At 31.5% G+C, this 11,993-nt stretch overlaps 1 protein-coding gene across 1 annotated transcript; it reads right to left on the bottom strand.

Moving 5' to 3' along the window:
- Positions 1–3,346: 3,346 nt before the first annotated feature.
- LOC142526716 (putative WD repeat-containing protein C2A9.03) lies at positions 3,347–8,411 on the bottom strand. Its single transcript, XM_075631270.1, has 10 exons — positions 8,210–8,411; positions 7,196–7,352; positions 6,836–7,003; positions 6,584–6,670; positions 5,866–6,000; positions 5,653–5,763; positions 5,037–5,128; positions 4,853–4,958; positions 4,106–4,192; positions 3,347–4,015 (listed from the first exon to the last, which is right to left on the bottom strand). The coding sequence occupies exons 2-10, from the start codon at positions 7,331–7,333 to the stop codon at positions 3,602–3,604; spliced, it is 1,338 nt and encodes a 445-aa protein (XP_075487385.1). The 5' UTR covers positions 7,334–7,352; positions 8,210–8,411; the 3' UTR covers positions 3,347–3,601.
- Between the last annotated feature and the right edge of the window lie 3,582 nt (positions 8,412–11,993).

Below are 11,993 nucleotides of genomic sequence, written 5' to 3'. Positions count from 1 at the left end.
AAACTGGACAACTCGGTCTCTTGTCAATATCAAAAGCACCTGCAAAATTATCAGCTGCTCGAGGGTTTTGTCTCTTGCATTTCACATATCGATGAACTTTCAGCTTATTCTTGAAAATCAAATTTGTTTGCTTCCCCTTTTGAGAGTGAATTCTCATGTGACCACCTAGAGCTTTACCAGACTTGAAAGTTTTGTTGCATAAATCACAGACACTGTTTTGTCTCATCTGATCCTTGTGCAGCAATCGTTCGATATTTGGATCCTCGGTATCCTCTTCTCCAGCATCTTTAGATATTTTCAGCTCAATCATCAATTTTCCTCCTCCAAGAACGGACTTAGTCTCAACAGATCGATTGTTATTTCTTTTCTTTATTAACTGTGATGCAAGATCTTCCATACTATTCAACTTCATAGACAACAACACAGGAACAACCCCAGCTAAATTGTATATATCTATGGTATATATGTATGCATAACAATGAAGTAAAAGAAAAGGACCAGAATTTTCCACATGATATTGGACATTAGTAGGTAAGGTAAATGGGAAATTTTTTATTTTTTTTGAAAAAAGAAGGGCAACCTCCAAGAACTTGGCTGCTCAGCAATCCTAGATGACACATAAAAGAGTAAAACACCGACCCGTGGAAAGATGAGACTTTTTTCGATCAGAAGACTTGGATTTTGGAGAAGACGTGCATTCTTGATTATCTGAAAGAAATCAGCCAAAAGAACATAAAATCAACTAAAAATCTATATCAAGGCTATATATGTTTACATATCTTACACGATAAAAGAGCTCAAAACTTCAGCTTCTGTAGAGAAAATGCTTACCCTTTATCTGAATTTGCGTGCAATCATCCATGTTCTTCCGTATTTGTGAAGATATTCAGAATTGATATGTTCATATAGGCCACAGGCAAAATAATTGCTGAAGAAAAAATGCGCTGATTAATGGAAAAAAAAAAAGATAAACGAAAGGGTGGAGGAGTGATTGGATTTTATATATTAACTGCCAAAGAAAATTGACACTTTCACGACTGAATCTCACTTTTACTATTTTTTTCATTTATTTTTTTCGCACGCATATCCACATCATAACTGAATATCTATCATTTGAATTTTTAATGAATTACAAACCGATGAAAAGATAAGGTTGTTTAAGGTTATAATTATCTTATATATGTTAAAACTGATTTCTTTTTCTCTCTTTTTTGTAAAAGATTGTGAATTCTTTATAAACAAGTTAAATTGAGATGTTATACATAGAGTTATTTGGTCGTAAATTGTTGATTAATGGTGTTTTATTATTTATTAAAAGTTATTTTATGTTTTATATTTTGTCAAATTTTTTGTATTTTAAAATAAATGTTGATGAATGAATGAAGTTGAAGCTTATACCTTTTAACTTTGGGATTATGTTCCGACTATTTCTGGGGAAGTGACGGTTGAAAGAAAAGTGTTTAATTTTTTTTTCTGAATTTTCCGGTGATTATAAATCAAAGATAACGAGTTTTAAATTGTTTGCCTTTAAAAATAAAATCTACGCATCATAACTGTGAAAAGAATCTTAGTATATCTCTTCACCCGTGACTTATGATTTGGTTAACCAAATCTATGTTAAAGTGTGAAATGGTTAGTGTTTCACGTTAAAATATTTTACAAATTATTGTACATATTTTTTTATGTTGTTTCCACGCATGTTATTCGACTTTGATTGGTATAACTGTTGGGAAGAATACTAAATTTCACGAAATATCTTTAAAATTTTGACATAATTTTAACTTCTAATTATTTCTTACTATGATTTTTCACATTTCTATTATGTTTGTGTCCGTGTATTATAATTAGAGTAGGTCTCTTGTTAGACGGTCACATGAATTTTTATATGTGAGACAGGTTAACCACACCGATATTCACAATAAAAAGTAATACTTTCAGCATAAAAAGTAATATTTTTTCATGGATGACCCAAATAAGATATCTGTATCACAAAATACGACTCGTGAGACCGTCTAACACAAGTTTTTGTCATATAATTATGATTGGAATTAAATGTGGCCACTTTAATTTCAAGAAAAAGGCTATACCACCATTTGTGTAAGCATTTAATGGGATTTTAACAAGATTTAGTCATCTTATTTATAGCAAAATTATATAAAAAAATCTTTTCGATTTTCATAATCAAAATGTGAATAAAGCTAATGTGGTGAGAATTTATTTGGTTCTTTTTTTTTTTTTTTTTTGGAGAAATGATTGCAATGAGTTATATTGTTGATGCTTGAACCACGAGGTTTTATATTAGTGTTAATCATTAAAGGGTTATTTAATGCTTGATTATATTGTGGAATAATAATAAATATTCTCCAATTGCCACAATGAAGATTGGGTTAGCGATATATTGTTCAGGGAGATTTGGATCTATTTTAAGAATAAATCGAAAAAATGAAAGGGTATATCTATGGAAAAAAATCTTTTTAAAATTGTGATAATGATAATTATCTCGATCTCAATAGTTACAATTCATAATTGGTAAAAACTCTTTATTTATTTCTCTAAAAAAATAATTCTTTATTTAAAACTATGATTATTTGAGGTATTATGTGCAATAGTACGAGAATTGTAAGGGATTGCACTTTCGGTTTATTTGATTTAGAAATATAATAAATTTCATTGTGCTCGCCTTTCTTTGCGCTTTGCCCCTTCTCAAATTGGGAATTGTACCCTCCAAAATCTCATTTTACCAACAGCCAAATTATGAAATCCTTTTCATTTACTGGGGAAAAAATGGAAACGGGAGAAATAATATCCCAAATATTTGCTTTATTGACTAAAAACCAATTTAATTACTTAAATTTAAAATATCTTAATTTCTTTGCACAGGATTCATAACTCATGGATTTGGGGACCAACTTAAAAGTGACACATCGGTGCCTATTAACTCATATTCTGGTTGTAGGTTACTCCAACTGTACTTAGTAATATTTCAATTGAAACGGTAAATAGCTGCAAAGTTGGAATATCTCTTGACGATCACATGTTGAATAATCTCAAGTTAATTATGCTTAGAGTTTACTCTAAAAGTAGTAGATACTTAGAAGTTGGGTAAAAATTGTTAATTCATTTTTATTTTTTTTAGCTCATATCACAATTAATATTGCCATACGAAATTGTTTAATGTCTAGCTCCTGAAACGTATATATTTAAAAATAATACATACACAAGATTAAGATAAAGATTCATTCAATAATAGACAGCTGCAAACACCATGCATCAGCTACCATCTTTAAACCAACATTTCATTTTTTACTGCAACTTTAGAGGGTATGCGGGTCTTTTCAATATAATGACTAAAAACACCAATGAAAATGAGTTTATATCAAATTTATAGGAAGCCAGGTTAAAACCTAAACGAAATTATGTCAGTCAAGTGTCTAGATAACCCTGACCTCAACTTCACAAGTAAAAACGAGTCTGACAAGATCTACAACCTTCTACTGTACACCACTTCCTCCTAATATCTTATTAATACCCGACGAGAAGTAAAACCAAAAGACCAATTACAAGGCATGTCTCCATGCACCAACACCACGGACTAGGGGAACTACAGAATACTGTCAAGATACGAATACTGGCGGCGTCTGCTAAACTCAAGGAGGCTACCATAAGTACGATCCCATACACCAATAAAAAGGGACTCCGTATCGGGACTATATGAAATGCCAGATATCTCACCAAAGAAATCAATTTCCTGCTCCTTTTCATACCCACTATCAACATCAAAAATATGGACAAAATCCGCAGGTTCTGCCATGGCCATGAATCTTCCATCAGATGTGTAGCGGATGGAGCGAATGGCACCAATATTACTCTTCAAGACAGTGAGTGAATTGGCAAGATTTCTGACATCCCAAATTCGACAGGTTTTGTCTTGGTTTCCAGTGGAAAAGGTTAATCCATCAGGGTGCCATGCTGATGCAAAAGAGTGGTCCAAGTGACCATGCAGGGACGCAATTGCCTAACAAGATAAATATCGTAACTTAGCATCGCTGAGGCTTGATAATAAGTTCCTCAAGTTTTTACATTATGCATGAAAAAAGTGATATACCTCGCCACTCCTAGAATCCACCAATATACCAACTGGATCATCTCCAACAATTACCAGAAGCTTACCATCAGGACTAAGAGAAGTATGCTGCCAGAATTTCAAGAAAATCCAGTGGCATCGTCAGAGAGTACAAAACGAAGTATATGCACAAGCCTTTGATACAGTGCACAATCCCTGACCCCAAATATAGTAGTATAGTACTCTCCCGAGAAACAAACAACTATTTTTTTAACAAAATAGCAGAATTCGAAAGTTGAACTTTCTCGGCATCCAGAATTTTAGGTCTGATTCGGATAAAGAGAAGCGCATAATAATTGAGTGTAATAACCAGGCATGTCTCAGGGGAACCATAAAGGAGATTTTCTCTCTTTTTAGAAAAACATGCAACTCATGCCACTTCCACAATAGTTTCTTTCTAGTTTCTCCTGTTAATATTTCTACTAGCTCATTAATATCGTTCTCCCTAAGATAATTCTTTTTTCATCATACAGGCACTCCAGAATTTCCATATACCAAGTTCAAGAACAAATTCCAACAACGTTGGTCAAATTATTGATACTCGCCGGCCAAACCAAAAGGTCAACCGAACACATATTCTCCAGAAGACTTACATTTGTACCTGTACATATGGGTGTATTTATGTAAATTATGAATCCCGATATACGCAAAAAGTCATGAATTGGTTTGCATCTCTAAAATAGATCAAACGCATGCATTTCTACACACACAGGAAGGAGGGAGACTTACATTAACTGGCCAAGGAAAACGAAAATGTTTAGACAGCTGGAATGTTTCCATATCAAAATCTCTGACTCCACAATCATTATTAGAAGCTATAAAATGCACAGCACCACTGAAAAAAGTCACTTTCAGGAATGCAGAAAAAAAATGGTTTTATTATCCATAATATCTATAAATAACAAGCACATACCTGCTAGATGTGTACATCTCAACTGCATTAGTGATGGCATTATCATCATAAGTTGTCCGTGTACAATAAGAAATTCCAGGCTTATCCACATACTGCCATGAAAAGCGGAACAAAATTGCTCAACAAAAGATAATATTTTATGTCAAACAATTAAAACACACTAACACCGTAACTGAGATGTCAGCAAACTACAATATATCAACAACCTCGGGTATAGAATTATTTTTGTACATGGGCTCTTAGTTAGGCTATCAATAATCCATTTGATTTTTTCGATTTTCTGGCTAAACCAAGGTTACCAGGGGAATAACATGGAAGAAAATAAATCCATACGACTAAAAAGAAATTCACATAAGCATGACCAACTGGATTGATAAAAAAAGTTGAACTTTGCTGATCACAAATTAAAGTATGAGCATGGGTTGGGAATCATGAAAGTACAACTTACTCCAAATGAATCCCAAAACGAAATGGGTAAGCAGGAGTGTTAAGACGACATGGGTAAGCAGGAGTATTAACACCTCAGGATATCACTATAAATATCGACAAAGTCAAAGAACATAAATTTTGTTGCTGTTCCATTAGTGGACTTCTAGAGAAAAATTAACAATCAAACCTTGCAGATAAGTTCTCCCTGAAATCCTCCTGCAACAAGCAGCTTATCTTTCACTGCTAGTGTGCTGACCTGGGTCTGAGTAAATCCTTCTAATAAGCTTGCAGGATGTTTCTGCAGTGGGTAAAAGGAGATCATGTCTTGAAAAATAGTTGAGAGTAAAAATAACGGGAAAATTTAAAATTTACATAACAAAAGCTCCCACCAACCACTAACCTCACATGGCGCCACATGTCCTGAAACATTAAGAACTTCAGACTTGGAGCATGTTAACGATGACCAATGCATCACTGAAAAATGAGACATGAGATATACATCATGCTTTGATGTAGCCCATACCAGATTTCTCAACTGCATTCAGATCAATAGGTCAGTCAAGAAATTCCAAAGAAGAGACTGTCTAAAAGTTAGTGATCAAAGTAGAAAAATAACAGCAGGAAAAATAATCAAGAGAAAATAAAAATAAGCTCCCAGCTTTCCTGCCAGCTAGTTGTTTATATCTCCCAATGTTAACTAAAAACAGCAGCACCGAACCAAGAATTCATACTAAAAAAGTCCTAACTTTATTTCCATATCGGTACAATCAAATAGGGAACAGAGTTCTAGCTCTAGTGATGTCACTAAACAAAAGAACAATAAAAGAACAAAACAATATGTATCACATGCACATACAACGTGACATTCATAATTCCTCCCCTTAGAAAACATTCTTCTGCACGTATATGCATAGTAAAATTGGGTGTCCCTTGCCTCAGACTAAATGTTTTGTGCGTGTGACAGCATAGAGGGGTGTGTGAGCGAGTGTTTGTGTGAGAGAGAGTGAGAGGGAGAAAAGATAATTCATATCAAGGACATTCGAATGAAAACCCATCTTTATCAGTAAACCCCCCAAAAATGGTGAAGTAATTATGCTCATAAAAGCTACTCCATTGACCTGAAAATGTAAAATCGTGGACTTCACTGATCTTGAATTTCGTCTGAATTCATAATAAGATTCTCCTTTCTCAGTGGTCTTGCATTCCTAATTACAAGACAAAAAGAGCTACCGAGTTAATATCAAATGAAAAAAAAAAAAGAAAATCAATAATTCTAATATTGTTCTAATATAGTCTGCCTCTAAATTATGCTGAGCCTTTCCCGGGGAAAACATACTGAGGGTAAAAACTGATAAAACAGACACATCCACCTTTTCTGATCCCTCCCCAGATTGAGGAATGTTTTCATAATTCTTATACTGTTCTAATCTAGTCTGCCTATACTTTTCCCTTGTTATGCTGAGCCTTTCCCAGGGAATTCCTTGTATATCTCTGCCTTTCCTAGCTTCAACTGCAGTGGTATCTTGCATTCTATCATCCTGCATGAAATGTATGCACATGTGAGAGAGAAAGAAAGCAGCAAGTGTTCATAAATTCTGAAAACCAGAGAGTAGTTGGCTGCCATGATTAATAACAGTCTCACAAAATCAAATCTAGAAAAAATTCGCTCTGTTATCTCAGACATCAAAATGACCACGAATTAAATCTGCATGCATCATATTTAAACAAACCATAGAATCATATCCATTGACATCAGAATCAGAGCCCCCATCTCTCCCACGGAACTCATCATCCAGCTCATCTTCTACATCCTCCATTTGATAGTCTTCTTCCATGCCTTCAGAGTTGTTGTCTTGGTGATATGACATTAACTACAGAATAATAGATCTGCAAAATCAAATAAGGTTCAGTGATAACAACTGTATGCACTTTGTTACAACAATAAATAATTACAGGAGGTTTTTCCAGCATACCTGAGAATGCAATGAACCTGCCAGTTGTCTAATTATTCATGTTAAAAATTAACGTCAATCAAAAAACACAGCAATGAGGATGTACACACACCAGATAACATTCGAAAAGCATAAACAAGTGACTGCAAACTTAGCAACCTTTTGTTCAGTTTAAGTTCAAAAGGACAGCCATCAATCACGACGATCAAAGTCGAAGTTTTCAAACATTATGCTTTTCAAAAAATTGAGAATCAAGCATCTCTACAATTCTGAAATCAAGTGATTGCCTTCCAAATAGTCCAATGATTACAATTTTGGGGCACGGAGTTGGGGAGAAACAATGATTTCACCCTAACTGTATGCTGCTATTTTGATCATCACCATGTAACCAAACATATCTCGGTCATAGAAGATCTTAAAACCAAAAGGTTTTCAAGCGGTGAATGTCAACTACAGGAGAAAAAAATATCCTTCGAGCGATGAGCAAAAATGCTAGGCGCACAATAAGTCAATAACAAAGACGAAAGGCCAGCATAGCAGCAGTTTCAGAAGAATCATACAAAATCACAATCACGACCCTTGAAAATTCAACCAAATTGGAGTAGAAAAAATTCAGACAAAAAAAAACGTCAACTCACACTTCATCCATGATCGCAGTAAAATAAGAGCATTTACCACATTCATAACATTAAAATTTTCCCCGAAACAAAACGAAATCACTCGTAAATTAAGTAGAAAACCTCAAATTCGTCTTAAGTAACACGAAAGGCGGAAAATGGAGAACACACTTACGAAGCTCCCCCGAGCTTGGAGTGCAGATTACGTTATCGGAAGTTAATTACGCATGAAACTGGTTGAAATTAAAATACAACCTAATTTTCTGATTATGTGCTAGCGGAATGTTTCGAGAAGGGAGAGGGAGAGGGATTCAAGAGTATCTGTCACAATCTACATCCACAAGTTCATCCGCGCTTTAAAATCACCACATTATAGTTACCCATCACGTTTAGCAAATTTTCCATTATGCCATTGTGCATGTGTTCGCAGCCACGTTGCGTTATATACTTATAAGCGGGGTATTATTCACTAAAATGCTAGAAACCCCTTCAAAACTGCGAAATTTCACTTTGACCACACATTTTAAATTTAATTATTGGAATGGCACAAAGTATTTGATAATCTTTTGTTTATTTCTACTTCACAATTTGTAATATATCATTCAGTGAAATAATATAGCAGTTTGTATATAATATAATGTTAACAAGGAAAAATACTATGCATTAAACATGGTAATATATTGTGCTTGTCGCATAATGAAGGTTTTGTAAAATGAAGGTCTTTAGCAGACTATCAAACTTGAGTCCGATGTTCTACTTTAATTCAATATATGCTTTAACCTTAATCATTTTCAGGATTTTTGCTAATAGAAGAGTATCTGAAATAATATTCTTCAATATAATATATATTATACGTTGAAAGCAATTATTTTTATTGAACAAATACTAAACGATCAAAATGTGATATTTAAGATGTTATATGATTTCAAAAATTTCAGTCGAACTTTATCGCGTTTCAATCTCATAAATTCATATCCGATGTTATATTTTCATGAATCGTAAGTTGATGCAATGATTTTAAAAAAATGTATTGTTAATGAGCAATAATTTCATTTGTTGTGAAAACATGATATTAGAAAGTAATATAATTCTCGTCAAAAAGAAAAAGAAAGTAATATAATTTAGAGTATTGAAGTTGGTTAAATTACATCAGCTATCACTTGAAATAAACGAACAATGCTAATTGTACTAACAACCTTTGTGAAAATTATAAAAAATATATAAAACTCTCTAAAAAAATATTAATAAGTTAATATATCCTTAATTTTTAAAAATCGAACCCATTACGCCCTTATGTTATAAAAACTCGAGTACATTTATATTTATGATATGGGGTTTTATGTCTGATTTTTAAAAACATAAAGTCTAACATGCTGTTAATTTTTTATATTATGCTTTTTATTTATTTGATTTTTCATATGAAGTGTTGATGCAATTAACCCTAAACAAACAATATTCGATTATACAAAATATATATTTCAAGAGATAATATTTTGTGGGATACATGAACTCTCAAAATTAATCAAGGCTTTGAGGGTTCGGGGTTTGTCTGGGCACTGGGCGGTTACATTATGAGAGCTAAATTTTTAATGTTAACTTGTTTTAAATCTTTAAATTTTGTGTTCAGCCTCTATAACTTAAAAAATTGTTTATGCACTTTTATTTCATGCAAAAAAATTTTACACTTTCTGGGTCTGTATATTTTTCCACTGGATGAAAATCAATATAAAATATTGAAATTATAGAACTAATATATGATATTTGAATACTTATTATTTTACATTTGATACAAAAGACGAGATTTTAATTATAAAATTTGAAAAAATTTATTAATATCAACACTTGTTACAATTGTTTGGGTACTCAAGTATCATGTTAGGATCAAATGCTTACCACTAGCCAAAAGTTATAAGTATTAACTAAGGCGTAACTTTATTTTCTTATATTTGTAGCAGCGCATGGTGCACGTACTTGGGTGCTAATTGATCGGATTGTTTGGCCCATGAATCCGATGAAATACATTACTATCTACTGATACGGTAACATATTCCTTGGAAATCAATCTTACCATTTCTATAATGTCGATCATGTCCCTAGAAAATCTTGCGTCGGTCTTTACGGTCCAATTAGCCAACCAGATTAAGCGACGCAAAATCAGCAGTTTGACTCACAAGAACTTCCCAATAAGTCATTCATCTCAGTACTATGTTTTTTTATAATTAATTTAAAAATAAAAAAATATTTCAAAATAATTCAAAATAAAATAATTTTGCAAAATTACTTTAATCAGTGCTTTGTAAGAACGAATTAGAGTGAGGTGGATCATTATCTGTGCTTTGTAAGCATGGATGCTCCACGTAGACGAGCATCCGTGCTTACAAAGCGCGGATGCTCCACTATATTATTGTTATTATTTTATTATTTATTTATTATAATTTGTAATAATTAATTTAATTCGAAAAAATATAAAATATAAATATTTATAATATATGATAATTATTAAATATTTAGTATTATTTGGTTGGGTGATTGAAAAATTAGATATATGAGATAATTGAAATGATAAAATTAAATCTTTATATCATTAACATATATGTAACTTCCATAAAAATATAAAAGAATCACATGATTTAATGATATTGAGATATGAGGCAAAACAAAACACTCTCGATTTTGTGTAAAATAACTCATATTTTAGTTATATGTTTTAAATTTCAATGTCTCATTTCTTACAGTTTTATGTACATTTTGAAGCAATTTCAAGTGATTACATGGCGCATATCATTTCAAATTCATAAATTTCCTGCTATTTTAATTTTAGATTTTTATTCCCTTCATTTGATTTGGATATTTATTTTTAAATTATTGTTTCATTTAAAAAATACTAATCTAAATACAACCAAAAAATAAATATAATTAATAACAAAATATTGCATTCAAGAAAACGTACATAAAATCACTTGGTCAAAAGAATATTTCAGGAAGACTCATTTCGAATTTTCTCAAGATTATATAAACACATATTTCATAAAAAAATTAATTGTAAAACATATAATTATATATAATAGATTTATTATTGTAACAGATTTATTATATAAATCAATCTATAAAAATGAAGAAGACCAATAGTGAAGGAAGCAAGCAAGCATTAATAATTACTTATATAATATATTAGTATTATATTTTTATGTTGTGGTTAATATTGTATTTTTATGTTGTGATTGAAATTCAATTAATAATAATAATTTAAATAAAAAATAAACAATGTAAATTTAGTAATAGAATGAAAATATTATAATTCAGCGTAAGTTTTATCGATACTATATGCTAAAGTTAAACCTCTTATTGGTGTATTGATTAAATACTACTATTTTTATTCTCCTTAATTTTCTCCCTTCAATCCTCTCATATCTCTAATTTTTCAATCACCCAATCAAATAATACAAAATATTTAATAATTACCATATATTATAAATATTTATATAGCTTAAATAAAAAATAAACAATGTAAATTCAATAATAGAATGAAAATATTATAATACAGCGTAAGTTTTATCGATAATATATGCTAAAGTTAAACCTCTTATTGGTGTATTGGTGAAATACTACAATTTTTATTCTACTTAATTTTCTCCCTTCAATCCTTTCATATCTCTTTAATTTTCTCCCCTCAATCATCTCATATCTTTAATTTTTCAATCACCCAATCAAATAATACAAAATATTTAATAATTACTATATATTATAAATATTTATATTATATATTTTTATTCGAATTAAATTAATTATTAAAAATTATAATAAAAAATAATAATAATAATAATACAAAGCACAGATGCTCCACGTGGACAAGCATCCGCGTTTTGTAAGCACGGATGCTCGTCTACGTGGAGCATCCGTGCTCATAAAGCACGGATAATCCTCCACATCAATATAATTTTTTTTTAAATCGAACAAAT

This window comes from Primulina tabacum, chromosome 15, assembly GCF_025594145.1.
Source record: "Primulina tabacum isolate GXHZ01 chromosome 15, ASM2559414v2, whole genome shotgun sequence".
NCBI classification, from domain to species: domain Eukaryota; kingdom Viridiplantae; phylum Streptophyta; class Magnoliopsida; order Lamiales; family Gesneriaceae; genus Primulina; species Primulina tabacum.
Note: the sequence above shows the minus strand (reverse complement) of the source record. Positions and strands in the feature narration are given on the sequence as shown.

Excerpts from the sequence above, each read along its gene's own strand:
- LOC142526716 (XM_075631270.1), bottom strand. The coding sequence starts at position 7,333 with ATGTCATATCACCAAGACAACAACTCTGAAGGCATGGAAGAAGACTAT. Across the intron at positions 7,004-7,195 it reads TCAATGGATATGATTCTATG|GATGATAGAATGCAAGATAC; the intron begins GTTTGTTTAAAT and ends CATTTCATGCAG. Across the intron at positions 6,001-6,583 it reads CCACGATTTTACATTTTCAG|TTGAGAAATCTGGTATGGGC; the intron begins GTCAATGGAGTA and ends ATCTGAATGCAG.